Here is a 17,036-nt window from a genome sequence, read left to right as displayed (position 1 = left end):
CACATTATGCAGTTCTGTATAGAGTTTACTCCTCAGTAGAGGCACAGCTTGGTAGCAGCTACGTAACGTGTTTTATTGCTATGATTGGCCTATGAGTGGTTTTCCAGATGGATGTGTGAAAAAAATCCACCTGGCGTGCCGGATTAGTTTACAGGGACTTTCACATATTAGATGGGACGCAGGCAGGGTGTGCACCTGTTGAGGCTGTATGCAAACAAACATTAAAATAAGAGAATATTCATAAAACCTCATATATAAATGATGGAAGAGATTCATCGTAATCTTACTTTTCTTGCAGCATGCTTTCGCCACTCTCTACAGAAAACACTGTCCTGCTCCTCAGTCAGGGTGTTGAAGTACAATTTATTTTGAAAGGGCATTTGACAGTATGGAAATCAAGAAAGGGCCAGCTTTATTCATTTTTGTTTTTTGGCCAGAAACCAAAAAATGAGAAAACGGTGCCATTTTTCCTTTCTTGGTTTTTAAATCAAAACGGTTAAACTAGGAGAAAACTTTGAAAATATGGTTGACTTTCGTTTCATGTCTTTTTCTTTTGTTGTTTTACAATAAGACAGAAAAGAAGTGAAACGTGAGCCAGAAGTAAATTTTTTAAGTAAACTTCAAAAAACAAAAGTCTAAGATAGATAGATAGACAGATAGACAGACAGACAGAGAGACAGACAGACAGATAGATAGTAGGGGTGTTAGAAAATATCGATACACTGATATATCGCGATATTTCGCGGCGCAATACTGTATCGATATTTTAAAATGCAGTATCGATATTTTTTAATTAATAATTTACTTGATTAGTGCGGTAGTTTGTGGTGTAATTTCACTCCCTGACCGCTAGTTGGCGGCAGGCAACGCCAGCCTGCTGCAGGCAGTTGACTCTTTGACTCTTCCCTCTTCTCCTCTGCTTAGACAACGAGATCACAAAAGACTTCCAGCCTGAGCGAGCTGGTTGCTCATGCCTACCCAGCAGTGCAGTCTCTACTGCATTCTTAGTGGATATGTGGACTTATTTTGGCTTCCAAAAGATTAAAGACGGTATAGACTTCTACAGGAGTCAAGTCGTTTGTAAGATATGCCACGCCACAGTGAAATACTTGGACAAAATGACGAACCTGAACACTGCACATCATAGCAATAGCTTAGCGGCTAACAGCTAACATGAAAGAAGCCTGCTGAAGATTAGTACATTTTAGTACATTTACTCTATATTGATTTATTTTTCCACTTTTCTTTTAGAAATCCTGAAAGCATTTTAATTCATGACAACAAATGGGAAAAATCCTCATCTTCAAATTGCTTTTAGTACCCTGACCCTCCTTGTCTGAAACTTTAAAACCTTCCTACTTCCAAATAATTGAGCCAGAGTTTTTCTTTATACTGACTTGCTCCTCTTCTCCTGCGCTGCTCCTGTCTGTCTCTGCATCCATGTTCTATTGCTCACTGAATACAGGTATTGTTTTTGTGTATGAGCATGGTGAGGGTGTGTTTTTAAGTTTTGATATTGTTCAGATAAGAAGAGAGGAAGGGTGACAGTGGACAGGCAAGAGAAGAAGACGATCCGGCGGCTGCACAGAAGAAATCTATAGTGTTATTTTATTTATACTGATACAATAGATTATTTCTTACACTAGATCTCTTTAAAAATATATTGATATATTTGGACAACTCAATATCGCCCAGCCCTAATACCATGGTAGCTACATCCTCGTCTTTATATGCAGTCCATGTCTTATGCACAGTTCACACAAAGACATCATGCTTGGGAGTCGAGCTGATTTGGCATTTCTCTTTTCTACAGTAATGTTAAAAATCTGTTTTACTGTGTATCAACAGTTTAAACAGTAACATTACATATTTAGGTTTGTGAAGAAATAAGCCTTGAAAATAGATCATTTTCAATTGTCTACCTCAAAAAAATCTATGGAGGAAAAGAACTAATAAGATGATTCATAATATTCACTGGTGCTCAGAATTTCCTCGCCAATGTTGTTGTCTCTTGTGAGTGATTTTCAGACTTTAATCAGATTCAAGCGCCAGGCCCATGAGAGTTTGAATGCTGAAAACTTCTGTTCCTCACCTTAATTTTACCGTGACAAAAGATTGAGGAAATCTGATGAGCAGGGTACTAAAGAGCCTGCAGGCATTCATACCTCACTCTTTTTTTGATCATTTTTTAGAGATTTCTTTGTGTTTGCATGTGCAGGAAATGACAGAGCAATGGAGGAAGAAGGCTATGAGGACAGACAGAAACCGGTGTCTGTATTATGCAGCACAGCACCAACTTACTCACTCAAAGACAATGTTTGAAAATCAGCTAAGAAAGCAAATTCAAGATTTCAGAGCTGTACGTACTCATTGAAGACGAGATCTGGAGCAAAGTAAAGCATCCTGCTGTTGACGTTCTTATAGGACCTCCATCCCAGGGCAAACACCATCACACTCATCCAGGACTGCTGAATGACAGTCATCTGGTCGTCCACGTGGAGATTTCTGAAACCTAAGTACAAAGATTTGCCTTTTTAGACAATCAATAGTATGGAGCCTTTAGATGAACAAGATCACATATTTTTTACAGTGCCTGAACATTTTTGTAAAGCAATATATCCATTTTCTTTTCATGCTTTAATTAGATAAAAAGTGGAACCTGTTAACCTTTCTATAAGGCCAGAGATAGAATTTCTGTTTCACCTTGCATTTATGTCATGAGCATTCATGCAAATATACTTACCTGTATAGCCGTGTTTCCATCAGGAGGTTCGGTTTGATTCAGTTTGGTTTGGTATGGTTTGGTACGCTAAACCCCCAAATAGTTTGCGTTTCCACAGACACCCGTGCCCTCACTCGGTGGGCGGGCTGTAAAGGGAGAGGCAACTGGCTGCAGCCCTCGGGCAAACCTCTACGCTGGGGCGTTCGGCTGGAGACCTCTCCGCTGGGGCGAAACCTCTCCGCTGGGGCGTGACATACATTGCCCAATCCATGGACCTCTACGCTGGGGCGTGACATATATTGGCAGAGCCGGCATACCTCTACACTGGGGCGTGACGTATATTACCTGCGACGAAATTTCAGCTCAGTCCGCTTGCTGACAGGCTGACCCTAAATCTAACCAGTCAGATTTTAATGCCTAAACCTAACCAGTCGGATTTTAATGCCTAAATCTAACCAGTCAGATTTAAATGCCTAAACCGAACCAGTCGGGTTTTAACAGCGTCTGCTACTGCATGGTCCAGCATAGACCACTACATTGGGGCTTAGGGGTCGGGGTGTGCTGCTGCACGCCCAAATATAGCCCCATACGGGGCTATGCTAATGTGTCATAAGCACAGCAGTGTAGTCATGCTAACAACAGCTAACACACTGCACGCTCCAGCGTAGGCTTGGGCAATGTAAGTCACGCCCCAGCGAAGAGGTTTCGCCCCACTGTAGAGGTCTCTAGCCGAACCCCCCTGCGTAGAGGTTTGCTCGAGGGCTGCAGCCAGACCCTCTTGTGTAAAGGTGATGAATGTGAAGTCACATGCAGCGCGAGTCTGCTGGTCCAGCTGCAGAGTTATAGAAAGGATGAGTGACAGAAATCAGTAGGGAATAAGCAGTAAACAGCTTGTTTTCAGCTGAAATTGCTTTTTAAAAAAATAACTACATTTTAATTATGTTAACCGCTGTCAGTACAGATCCTCAGCTGATGGAATACATGTACAGAGACGGTTTGAGTCGTAATGCTACTTTAATATGTGAATATCTAGTCTAGAACAGTTTATACGACAAAATATGAAAGTTTAGAGCTTTACTGTGAGAATTCGCCACATCAAAAATAAAGGAAAAGTTCAGCTGGTGTTAAAATCAAGCTAGATTAAGTCAGATATCCGGGTTGCGCTGATCTCGTTTTAAAATAGTCTGCAGCCTTAAGTTTTACAAACACGTCCCACAACCACAGAGCGATGTTTTCACAAGTTACCTAATGTAAGAAGCAGATTAATAACTAGTTACAGAAGAGAATGAGCTGCTCTAAGGCTTCGTATTCACAAAAACTTAAGCATTAATTTAGTTTCTCATCCATCGTAGATGGATCAGGCTGATGTTAGCCTTTGGGCTCTGCTTTGTGTACTTAAAATCAGGTCCAGATTCATGGCCAGATACCAATATCCATATACTAGGAAACAGTTTGGATCTCCGTCGAGTCCAAATATTTAAGCCCGGAGGTGAGCAGCTGAGTCGCGCGCTGACGTGACTTCAGTGCAGCCCCTATTGTTGTGTGTGTAACTCAACCTTTTTGGTACGGTTAGGTAAGATTGGCACCCCAGGAAGGGTGCTGAAAAGTGGGGCGGTACGGGTCGATTTTTTGGGACCCCTTCCAACTTTTGGTCTGTGGAAACGCAAAAAAATTCGGCCATTCCGCACCGAACTGAGCCGGACCGCTTAGAGGAAACAAACTATATGTGACCCGTGTTACTGGAGGATACCTTTAGTCCAGAGGAGTTTCAAGAAGTAAAACTTACATATACAATAGATTCATCATTAAAAAGGGATTTTTTTTGTTTTTTTTTAATCTTGATGATTACCACTCAAAAAAAAGATTTATAAAACAGAAATGTTGACCTGCAAAACTATGTTCATTTATGCATTAAGTATTTGGTTGGAGCTTGTTTAGCGCAAACTACTGCATCTTTGCAACACATCTATCAGTCCATGGAACTGCTGGGGTGTTATGCAGCCCAGGTTGCTCTGATAGCAGCCTTCAGATCATCTGTATTGTTGAGTCTGATGTTACTCATCTTCCTTTTGACCTTTTCTCAGAGATTCTCTATGGGGTTCAAGTCAGACCAGTTGGCTGGCCAATCAAAAACAGTAATACCATGGTCATCAAACCAGTTTCTGGTAGTTTTGGCTTCACTGTGGGCAGGTGCCAAGTCTTGCTGTAAAAGGAAATCAGTATCTCCATTAGGGCTGGACAATTAATTGCAAATTAGATTAAATCGCAATATGGCCTGCTGCAATTATCAAATCGCAGAGGGTGCAATATAACTTTTGCCTGAAATTTGAATAAAAAATATCAGTTTAAAACTTTTTTGCAGCAAAGACGTTATGCATTACATATCATGCAATCATTCAAGTGGCATACTTTTAGAATAGTGTACAAAAAATCCTATTTTCTTCATTTTTGTACGTTTTTCTTGTTAAATATGAGAATTATATAAAATGATAATTCCCTTTAAAACAACAGTTTGTATCCAATTTGTAAAATGAGTCAAAAATAATCAAAATTAGACTTTTAAAAAAATTATTAGGCCCTAGTTTAATCTAATATTGTGTCGGTTATAGTTTAGAATTAATTATTTTTTGTTTTTGTTGGAAAGTACATGAGATGAGGAACTTAAGAAATAATTGAGCATTAAATCGCAATATTGGGTAAAAACAATGCAATTAGATTATTTTCCTAAATCGTTCAGTCCTAATCTCCATAAAGCTTTTCAATAGATGGAAGCATGAAGTGCTCTAAAATCTCCTGGTAGATGGTTGACAGCTAACTCTATGTCTGCATGCATACATTCCTATGTATTTATAGAACCTCTGGCACCTCTCATCATAATGTCTGTCCTGCCCCAGTCTGGACAACAGAAGAGGCCTGTAACATACTAGGGTTAGATTAACTGATAACTTTCAACCAGGTTGTACAGTTGAACACCTCTTCAGTCTGGCTGTTGCAAGTATCACTTTGTTGCTCGCAGTGTGGCTCCGCTCATTTGACAGTGTCATGTACATTTGTGTTGAATATAGAAAACCTAATATGTAACTTTCTGTTTCTTTCATGGCTTGGAAATATACCTTGAACCTAAGAATTGACTAAAATGCATAGTAGCCTGACATCAACACTGGCACTATTGTTGTCATCTGTGATACGTGACTTCATGGTGGTCATGTGTCTGTAAGTAGTCGGTAGGAAAATTGGGGTTACTAGATATTTGAATAGACAGAAATTAAAGCAAAAGAAGCAAACAAGTACGGGTAATAAATAAATAAACATAAACAGAACAAAATAAAATGGATCTGAACAGGCTCCCGACTGTAGAGCCTGGTATTAACAGAAGATTGGAAATGGGAGACAAGCCAGACTCCTCCTCAAGGATCTTTGTGCAGCCAAGGCAGGAGTGCACCATCTAAATGCATGAATAACTAATTCAGTAAATAAGAGAAAACCTCTACCAGAAATATTTTGGGATTAGATCTTTTGTCAACCAAGTGTTATGCTAAACAATATAAGCAGAACTGGTTTACTGGAGTTCTTGTCATGTTAATTTACAGCTCCATCAGGTAAATCTAAACATAAGTAAAAATCTCAAGGCATCTGTAAGAAATTACATCTTTAAGAAGTCAACCTTAGCCCACAAGCAATACAGTTTTCTGACATCTCTGAATTTAGGCTTATATGCAACACATTTTTAGCAGCTAAAAGTGACTGATATTCAACCATTTCTACCCATAAGCTACTAGATCATGCTGTTATATCCATGGGCTTCATATCTGTGAAGATTGTAGCCATCAAAGTCTTGTTTTTTCAAAGCCTGAGATTCTTTAATTCTAATCTGAAAAACTTCTTCAGTTCTATGTATTGACTGTAAGATGGAACAAGAATTAAAGCCTCTGTGGGGCTTCTATTTTATTTTTTATTTTTATTTTTTTGCGCATTTTGGGTCCGGAACTTGACCAACACATCCTGGTCATGTTTGCCAGCTCCTGAGTGGTGGTGGGGGGAAATCTGAGGCATTTGTTAGCCAGACCAGATATAAATTCCCTCCTGCAAGCTCTAGGTTTACCAGAGGTAATCCTTTCAGGTGGAAGTGCCTAGGAAACTTCCAAAGGCACTTGGGAAGCATCCTAATCAGAAGTCTGAATCACCTTAACTTGATCCTTTTAATGTGATGGAGTAAAGGCTTTATTTAAGTTCATTCATTCTGAAGTCATTAGTATCCTAATGTTTAGAAATAACACTGGAGTAACTACCTGAGCTGCTGACTTGGTTTTACCAAGAGCTGTTAATACTCCTGGTCATCTGTTGGTCAATGGGGTTACAAGATCCAGACATGAATGTGGTTGTTAATATAGGGTGTAAAAATGACATTATTTATAAGAAGCGTTAACAAAAATCCCTTATCTCCTCTGCCCTCATACTCTCTTCTCCTTTTCTCTCTTTCCTCATGAAAATAAAGGAGTAGGGGGAGGTAGAGCCTCAGCCCAGTCAGGGCACCTTGTCTCTGCCTCCCCCACCCTCTTGCTTAGCTATGTCCTCACACGTTTCTGTCTTTCTAAACCTAGCACAGAAAGTATCTCCCTATAAAATGGCTTCACATTTGTAAGGAACATGCATTTGTGGGATGAGTAGCAAAGCTGAGTATGTGGGTAGCGCCCATTAAAAATGTGCCAAATCTGCCATTGTGGCCTTCACTGTCAGGCAGTTTGCACTGGTGTCTGCAACTGGAACCTGATCCACCTGAGTCCACATTCTGCCTATGGCAGTTGGACCATAGGTTCAAAGTGAGGAAGAGATGCAGAGAACGCTATGCAGACTGCTGCACCAAGAGAGTAACATTTTTTGGTGGAGGCAGGGTGATAGCGTGGGGCGGCATCTCCCTCCTGCAACTTGTCATCTTTTGAGCCAATCTCAGTGCAAAGAGTTATCAAGATGAGATTCTGCAACCAGTGAAAATGCCATATCCCCAAAGACTGGGACCAAACTCTATCCTCCAAGATGTTGACACCTGCGTCCACAGAGCAGGGTTTATCAAAGATGACCTCCAGATAGAAAGGCCTGCTAGCAGTCCTGACTTAAACATCATTGAACACTTGTAGGATCAGCTATGCTGTTTGTACCAGAGTGACCAACGCAACCACACTGTCTGACTTGTGTCAAATGCTGCTTTAAGAATGGGATGCCAGGAGGTGCCAGGCTGTTGTGGCTGTGTATGGTTTTTCCACATGTTACTGAGGCATCCAGTTGTTAAATAAATAAATGTTAAATTGCCAATATGTTGTGTTTCTTCAGACTTCAACCATCCAATCCACCAAACAAGAGTCAATGGCAGAATCAGCTGTTTGGCACTGGCAGAGAAGATTTGGCAAGTTTTTCATGGGTGCAACCCATATACTCAGCTCTGCTGCTCATCCCACAAATGCATGTTCCTTACAAATGTGGCACCATTTAAAAGGGGAAAAAACTGGCTTTTCAACAGTATAAGACTCATTGCCATGCAGCAATGTTGCAACAAATAAATAATCTACAAACACAAATTTCCTTACTTTCTGTGCTAAGTTTATTTTTTTCTCTTGTGTCCTGTTTGCAGTTTCAGGTGTAACTCTGGCATCAGGAGTAGGTGGCAACTTTAAATCATGCCCGAGTAGGTAGTATCAGCACTGTCACTATCTGGAGCCTGCATTAAAGGACTGAGACTGTCTTAGTTGCTAATGCTGCTTGGGCTATGATGGAGATGTGAAGGTCTGTAATGCTGGGGATCACTGTTCAGCCCTCTGGAGATGTGGGGTTAACTGAATGAAACACCAGCAAAGGGAACTCCTGCTTGACAACACTGGTGAAGGGCTGGCTTAATACTTCCCACTGATCTGGCTGATTGACTTGAAGGGCAAATATCAAAGGCTTAACTGGGTTAGGGGATTTATTCACTGAGTACTTGTCTTTCTGTTGGGCACAAGTATCTTGTGTTAACTTCAAAAAAGGGGATAAGAGACACCAGTTAAGAGGCTTTGGGATGAATTTTAGACCTTAAAACAGACATCTGTCAAAAAGCTGTTCCTAGAAATTGGCCCTCTGACCTAATTTAAAAATGGATTGAATTACTCAACCTATAGCAAACGAGCAACCCACTGAGGCCAGTTTTTCCAGTCCTTAAGCCTATCTTTGAACTGAAGAAGTCTGTAAGGTGAGAGGTGAGGTGTCTTGGACTTAGTCCATTCTGATCAAGTTTTGAATTAAGAAGACTTAACTGTTAAAATCTATCAACTTCTGTAAAAAAAAACAAAACAAACAAACAAAAAAAAACCATCTGCACCAATTTTCACAAGTCTTTAAGCTGTTGGAGAATGCGTTGTGAAAATTATCTCTGAATATTCTCTTGTATTATTTGCATTATTACTTTTATCAATACTTTTCTCTGCTTGTCTTTTTATTATACTAGTTATTATTGTTCATATATATTTTTGCCTTTCTTTCTTCGAGCCCTGCTTACCATTTCTTTGGCAGGAGTTGTAAGTGACTGCATACGTTTTTTTATGAGTAGCTGGCTCCCTTGAGGGTTTCAGCAAGCAGGTTTCTAGGAAATACTGATCTTGACCCTCTCTGCTGACAGCCTTGTATGCTTATTTATCATCTGCATACAGACACCCAGTACTTCCACGGACACTAGAATTTCAAGAGTAGTGGACCACCTTGCTAGCCAGCTGCCTGCCTGAGGACTCGTCTGCTGCTCTAAGACCTGCTTTACCTTGCACTGCCTCCCAGTTCCCAATCCTCAGGGCTATAACTTTTTAGCCCTCCCATTTAAGTTCTGCCTCTTTAATGTCAAAGTGAAAACAGATTTCAACAAAGTAATGCCAATTAAATTAAGTGACTGACCTAATTCAACAGAGGTCCAGCCAACTGGGGCTAGTAGTCTCACAATTAGTGAAATGAGGATTACCTGAGTGCAGTGAATGTGTCTCAAGCGATTGTAGTATGAAGACACCTGTGTCTGGAAGGTACAGTCACTGATTAATCAGTATTCCTGGCTACCATTACACCATGAAGACAACAAAACACTCCAGGGAACTCAGAGTAAAGGTTATTGAAAAGTATAAGAAAGGGGATGGATACAAAAAAAATCCAAGACACTGAAAATCCAAGAGTGCAGTTATCATCAAGAAATATAAGGCACATGTGTAAATCTGCATAGATCAGGTCATCCTCAGAAACTGAGGCCAGTGAGAGAGGCTACCAAGCATGTGGGACACTCCACGGTTAAGTGGGAGAAAGTTCCTTGGTCTGATGAGACCAGAATAGTTCTTGTTTAACCATTAGTCAAGACACATTCCATTGCACATCACCACAAACGCATTATGCTCACTGTGAAGCACAGTGGTGGCAGCATCATGCTGTGGTGATGCTTCTTGACAGCCTTCCCTGGAAGGCTTGTAAAGGTAGAGGTGGTTAACGATGGAAATTCAGCAATCCAAAAATAAATGATTTAAGAGCCCTGATTTTTATCAATTCAAGCACATAATGTCTGGCTAAAGGCCTTTGCACACTGCCTTTTTTCACACACATAAAAAAAATCAAGCTTATGCTGTTGTTATCATGTTTGCACACAAACCCCAAAATTTTTGTCCGTCATTTTCTTTGGAACAGGTTCGGTTTTATGCATTTTCACGAGTCCAAGTCATTGTGATGGGGAATTGATGATTCAGATCAGCGCTTCTTTCTCGCTCACCTGCGGCCAACCACTTCACCCTCTCTCTCCCACTAACCTCAGTTTAAACATGGTAGTTTTCCCATGTATTATGTAGATATTAACCATGGAAATATAACAGATAAAAGCAGAAGTTTGTTCTCATAACCACCTAACAAAGACATACTTAACCATGACCATGGCATTGTTTATCTACAAGAACTGTGATCCAGTATTTAGAGGTATTAAATAAATAATGCTCTATTTGGACTTTTTTTTGGAGTGTGACCTTAACTTAAGACCAGTTGATTGGTCTGAATTTACATTTGTGCTTTAAAGACTTAATTCGTCACCCAGGAACCTGGGAACATTTTTTCCTTTACAACTGTATCTCCAACTTTCTTGCTTAACACTTCTACCGCTGCCCACTTGATCCTCCATCCACCAGCCTGAGACCTCAGTTTGGGGCTCTTCTGCCTCTTAGCTGACCAGCACAGACACAACCAGTTTCCTGGGTGGTCATACTGCATAGCTTCAGAGTACCTAGGCAAGTTCTTCTATGTGTCCAGCCTGACAGATCTTAGGCTCTTAGATCTGAAAAAGAGCCCTGAGTCTGTGTGTCCATGCATGCCTAAACCTTTTTCCTGCAGTTAACCTGCTGGTAATGAGTAACTTCTGTCTGGATTTGTCTGCTAGCTTGACATTTATTATCAATTATTCAAACAAGAAAATCCCAGAAGTAAAACTTACTGCTTGCTTGTTTGTCTATACTTTGGTTCTTACTCTTCCAAACAATTAAGTCTTTTTATACGAGTTCTATTCTGCTTGCAGGTTTGTGGGGCTGTATGCCTTTCTTAGTTTTGTTGCCAGTTTTGACATTTTAAATCTTTAAGTGACAAACCCAGTAAAAAAATATCAATTGGCCCCTCAGGTCCAATCCTCATCTTCAGATTGCACTATCTTAGTGCAATCGCTCTGATGTCTAGCTGTGAGTGTGCAGATTTGTCGTGCTGTCTGAGTATTTCACTCTCGTCTAAACAGAGGAGAAGAGGGAAGTGGCTGAATGTCTGCTGCCAACTAGTGGTCAGAGGTTAAATTACATCACAAAACTACCACACCATCACAGTAAAATATTAATAAAATATCAATATACCACTTGAAAATTTCAATACAGTATCGTGATGTGAAATATTGCAATATTTTAATATAAATCATTAATTTTTAAAAGTAAAAGAGGGAAACTCTTATGAACTTTCTCACTGGAATTGTGTCATTGCCTCTTAAGAGTTAAACTCGTTTACATGAAATCTGACTTCTGTGTGTAAAATGACCAACAGTCTCTCAATACTGGCTTGTTCAAGTACCTACCTGGCAATCCTTTTGCCCATTTGACCACTTTGACCAGCTGCCTCTCCCCCAGCTCGTTGAGGCTGGTGAGCAGGGTGGCAGCCGAGTCTGGTTGCCCGTAGTCGTGACCTGCGTTCACCACCTCAGGTTCAATGGACTCCAGGATGTTGAGGAAGACCATTTGGCTGTTAAAGCTCAGGCCTGACTTAGGAGAGATACTCTGCATGACATCCAGATGATCCTGACCAGGATTCTCTTCTTCTGGGTTTTTCTGTTGCCCAATCTTCTTCAACTTACGTGCTGGAATCAAAGGAAGACATACAGAATCAGTTTATTCATCCAACAACTGAGACTCTAAAAATCAATGTGTATCTGATTCACGCCATCCCACCAGACTTCCATGCTTGTTGTACATCAAACGACATGACGCAGCTGCTGAATAGTGATACCTTTGTGCCATGAATGTGGCATTATGCAAAATAAATAAAAAAAACAACTACAGTTCAGATAGAACATCTAAGCACCCTCAGTTCAAGCTAGGCCAACGAATAAATTGGGCTGAAGTATGATGTGTCTTCTTCTTTTTAAAGATCTAGTTCTGAGGTCAGCTTTAATTTAGTGCCTTTCAGATGGTAGGGTTTTCCTCTCATAAAGTAACCACAATCATAGTGAATAGTGTTACTGCATTTTCTAGCTCTAGAAAACAAATTGAACAAATCAATCTCTCTGATTTTTTTAGTCCAACACTGAGAGACAAAATTGGACTATACTGTTGCATATTCTTGGTATAGTCATTTGAACATAAGGCAAACTGAAAAATATGCATGTTATTCTTGTTTCCAACTCATCTCTTAGAAATATCTCATATTGCAGCTGTGGATTTTAAGTAACCTTTTAGGGATAAATCAATTTTACCCAACAATACCTCGACTGAACTACTAATAGCTTTGAAGATTTTGAATCATGTTCCATCTGAAAGAAAACTCTCTAAACAGATGAGCCTCATCTGGTGGAAAGGCCTGTGGTCACCATGTGTGAGAGCTTTCTGGTGATACACATGGATTAATGATTTTTTTTTTTCCTGGTATTGCTTTTTTTCTTCCTGGAAGGCTTTGCAGTGAGAGGAGATGTTGTTGCACTAAACCAATCTCATAAAAAATGGTGTACTTGATTTACCTTTATATTTCCTTATGCAATACAAAGCATATGAGGATTAATAGACAAGTAAATGCCTGAAGAAGAAAATAACACCAATGCGGACATTCTCCTCCATAAATGTAATGATAAAGCTTCGATTTCTTTGCTCACAAATGCTTTAACTCCACAGTCAGCTGCTCCATATGAAAACGCAGTCTTAAATCAAACTGGAGCAGGCTCTTCCATTTTAGGGGGGTAAACTGCCCTGTACAGTTGTAGATAAACAATCAGAAAATCATACCCTGCTTAACAGCTGCCAAATAAAACAGCTTCTTGAAGATGACTAACAATTTACTGAACTGTTCCCTGCCCTCAATTACACACTGTTTTATTGCCTTTAGTATCAAAGCTGCTGACAGTCCAGCTTCAGCTTCAGCTCAGCTGTTATTTGAGGATGACAGCTGAGCATGAGAGTGAACAATCGACACATGCAAACGGCTAATGGGCAAGAGAAAGAACAGATGTTCTTATGTTTGTATTGTCTCCAAAGACCAGTTGAAACACGAGTAACTTAAGTCATTTCCCATCCCAGTGTTTAGAATTAAAGGTACAATGTCTAATCTTTGTAGTGAAACGTCCACATGAACCAAGAAATGACTACTCCTACACTCCCCCTTCACAAATATTGGAACAGTGAGGCCAATTTCTTTATTTCTGCTGTAGACTGAAAACATTTGGGTTTGACGTTAAAAGATGAATATGAGACAAGAGAGTAACTGTTCAGCTTTTGTTTCCAGGTATTTACATCTGGATCTGAAACTTACAGAAGAGTATTAGGGCCACTGAAAAAAACTATTTTTGAAACAATTTTTTTTTTCACTCGTGAGAGCAAACTCAGAATTCTGAGATTAAAGTCAGAACTCTGAGTTTTGACTTTTTTCTCAGAATTCTGACTTTATTCTCACAACTGAAAAATTCTTTTTGCCTCAAAAATGTTTTTTTTCAGTGGCCCTAATACTCTTCTGTAGATATTTAACTAAGAAGATAGTATTGTTTGTGACAGAACACCTTAAACCTAAAATACATTAAAGTGAATTAGACTTAATATTTAGTTGCAAATCCTTTGCTTGCAGTAACCACATCAAGCCCGTGACCCACTGTTATCGCCAAACTTTTGCATTCTTCTTTTGTGACGTTTTCCAGGCTTTCACTGCAGCCTCTTTCAGTTGTTGTGTGTTTTGGGAGGTTACTCCCTTCAGTCTCCTCTTCAGCAGGTATAAACCATGCTCTGTAGTAGTGATTCCAAAAAGTGACTTATTGCTGTTAAAAATACACATCAATTTGAATTGTTGTCATCATTTAAAGCCAAACCAAATAACCAAGAAGACAAGTGTAATTACAAAAAGACTTTTGTATGAACCATTCGTGTGTTTTATCATGATTTTAGATCGTTTGAATGACCATAATTTTAACAACCTCGGAGCAGATAGACCCTTGTGACTTCATGGATTATTTTCACATGAGTGAGAGAAGTCTTTGAAAGTAGCCCTCCCTGCAAAAAGTTTGGAGCAATCCTAGAGTACTTAGAAACTAGCTTGTAGCTTGAACAGAGTGAAGTGTGAAATTAATCCCTACTGAAAAGAAAATAGCAGTTCACTGAACAGTAAATAATAAACCTCATGGAGAGCAGTTTTCACTGAAAGGAGTCCTAAATTTAAAAGACGTACGGTGGGGAGCTGAGCAACTTATTTACTCCTCATCTTTTGATATTGCTTTGATTGAGAGCCCCCTGGTGGTGGAATTTACATACTGAATTTAAAGGGCTGCAGAAAGGGTAAGAAGTTAATTTGATGAACAATGTGGTTTCTATTTTTCATCTAAGTTATTAATTGTCATGCAATTCCTCCTGCTGTATCTTTGCAGAGGGAACCTGATTAAAACTGCTGCCTGGCTTTTCAGTTCAGTTGGATAAATATTGAATCATCTTGTGGAAAGCACATATCGTTCTTGCTCCTCTTGGTGAACAGTGGGTGCTGATGTGGGCCCCTCCTCGTCCCAAAGCACTCACAAGCAGCCCAGTCCTTGCACAGCAGTCCCTCTCAGCTGCAGTCAAGGCAGGAGATGTTCACCCCTTCATGTCCAGACTGCAAATTAACCATGCTGTGAAGGCGCTTTAACAGTGTTTCTATTGTCTCGTTTTGGTCCATTTAGATCATTAATGTAGGCTGTATAAAAAAAAACATATAAATGTTATGGTTAAAAATGTTCATGTTTCATTGTGATTTGTTGAAGGCTCTTAAGTGGACCATAAAGTTTAAAAATAAACCAAACGTAAGAAAACTGAACTTAAAAAAAAAAAAACATAGAATAACACATAAATAAAAAACTAAAAATAAAAATCTGAAGTAACTCCGCCAGAGTATCTCTTTTGAGTCATGTTTGCTGTTCCCAAGCCCAGATAAAGGCAAGAGTGCGCATTAAAGCACTTCATGATGCTGGATGGTCTTTGAGACAAATATGACAGGTGGTCTAAAAAAATTGTTAAGCACTGTATGTCATAGTAAATTCAGATAAATTATGTGATCTATTATAAACATACTGCTGATCTTGTTATAATATATGAGAATAATAGGTTCTTGAAGACAACTCCCACCCTTTCCAAACTTCTTCCTTCTGGATGTAGGCATAAAGTACTAGCCTGTAAAAAAAAATGAGAACAGCACATTTCCATCTTGATTTATCTACCATGTTTTAGCTATTGAATGGATTGTTATTTTAGTCTTGCTTTTGCATTTACTTTCCACGTTGTGACTGATCCAGGTCAAATTCTTTCTTTTATCTTACTTTTCTTTAAGAAGTCACAAGTTTTGTCTTTTGTTTATGGTTACCCCTCTACTCTAACTTAGTGATGTAAAGATAACCCGATATACAGTTCTGCACCTCAGAAATAAAGCCATGTGGACTTAATATGAAGGAAAAATAACTTTCAACATTTCTGCCTGTCTGCATGCTTTGGTGAAAAGCGATAAAGGACAACCGCAGCATGTAAATCTTACCTGTTGAGACAAAAGAGCTAAAGTTTAGCTAAGATGCTAACGCTATACGTAGCACAAACAGACCCAAACATAAACACTTTTTTGAGTTGAACATTTTTGGGAAGCCTCCAATTATCACTGTAACAACAGCCTGTTTATTCACATACACAAAAAAATGATCCCAAATCACTTCTGACCCAGTAGACTTGCTGTTGTAAATCCCTGCACAAGCGCTGAGATGGCATTATGCAAATTGGTCGGAGGCAAGCGGTCGGGTCAAGGTGAACAGGTGAGGTCTGCATCCAAGAGGTCTCCAGGCTGCAGCCATACCCCTCTCGATGAAGGAGGAGGGTTGAAATTGTGACGTCATAAAATCAATTAAATGCATATGGCCAATTATGCAAAATAGGCGATGACATCATTTAGTGACTCTTGGCGACTTTTAGGGTAGCCAATAGCGACTTTCCTTACTGAGGAGTTGGCAACACTGCACACACAGATCGTTGCAGAGTTCAGTGTACAAAGGTTGGATGGGCAAACCTGCACCCACATGTTTGAGCCTGAGCCAGTATAAACAGGAGGTTGGCTTCAAATGCAGGATTGCGTGTTTTTATTTTACTCACACATGTTACATTAAAGAGGGACGGTTAATAAGTTAAGATGTTTTGAGTTGTCCTTAGAGAGAAGACATTACCAAGCCAACTGTTCTTGTAAGCTGAGGCAGCACTGTTTCCTGCTTGTACTGACCTAAGTGAGGGAGCCGTGGACTTATCCATTACAAGCACATTTTTGCTCAAACGAAACAGCACGTCAAAATGATTGGAGAATTTCTGCTCACGCAAATTTTGATCCCCCACCTATCTCATCATCATAATCATCCTCTTTATCATAGATATCTTTTCATGTAGCGAGGTGTGAACTTGATTGTACAAAAAAATGGTAAGGTTCGATTTTTCTTCTTCTTTAAAATCCTTTGAGAAAAATGCACCTTTGAAAAAATCCCACTTTTCTCTCACTTTGGTGTCCAGGTTGAAGATGTCATTACATCATTAGCTCAACAAGGTGAGCTGTGTTT

The 17,036-nt window shown here is 39.7% G+C and overlaps 1 protein-coding gene across 1 annotated transcript in view; it reads right to left on the bottom strand.

Moving 5' to 3' along the window:
* The window catches only part of ar (androgen receptor), a 64,688-nt gene that overhangs the window by 16,013 nt on the left and 31,639 nt on the right, over positions 1–17,036 (bottom strand). The window contains exons 4-5 of the mRNA XM_041801056.1: positions 11,811–12,089; positions 2,368–2,512 (exon numbers count right to left, since the gene is read on the bottom strand). Of these exons, the coding sequence (XP_041656990.1) occupies positions 2,368–2,512; positions 11,811–12,089 (424 nt within the window). The remainder of the gene's footprint in view (positions 1–2,367; positions 2,513–11,810; positions 12,090–17,036) is intronic.

Source organism: Cheilinus undulatus, linkage group 12 (assembly GCF_018320785.1).
Source record: "Cheilinus undulatus linkage group 12, ASM1832078v1, whole genome shotgun sequence".
Taxonomy (NCBI): domain Eukaryota; kingdom Metazoa; phylum Chordata; class Actinopteri; order Labriformes; family Labridae; genus Cheilinus; species Cheilinus undulatus.
Note: the sequence above shows the minus strand (reverse complement) of the source record. Positions and strands in the feature narration are given on the sequence as shown.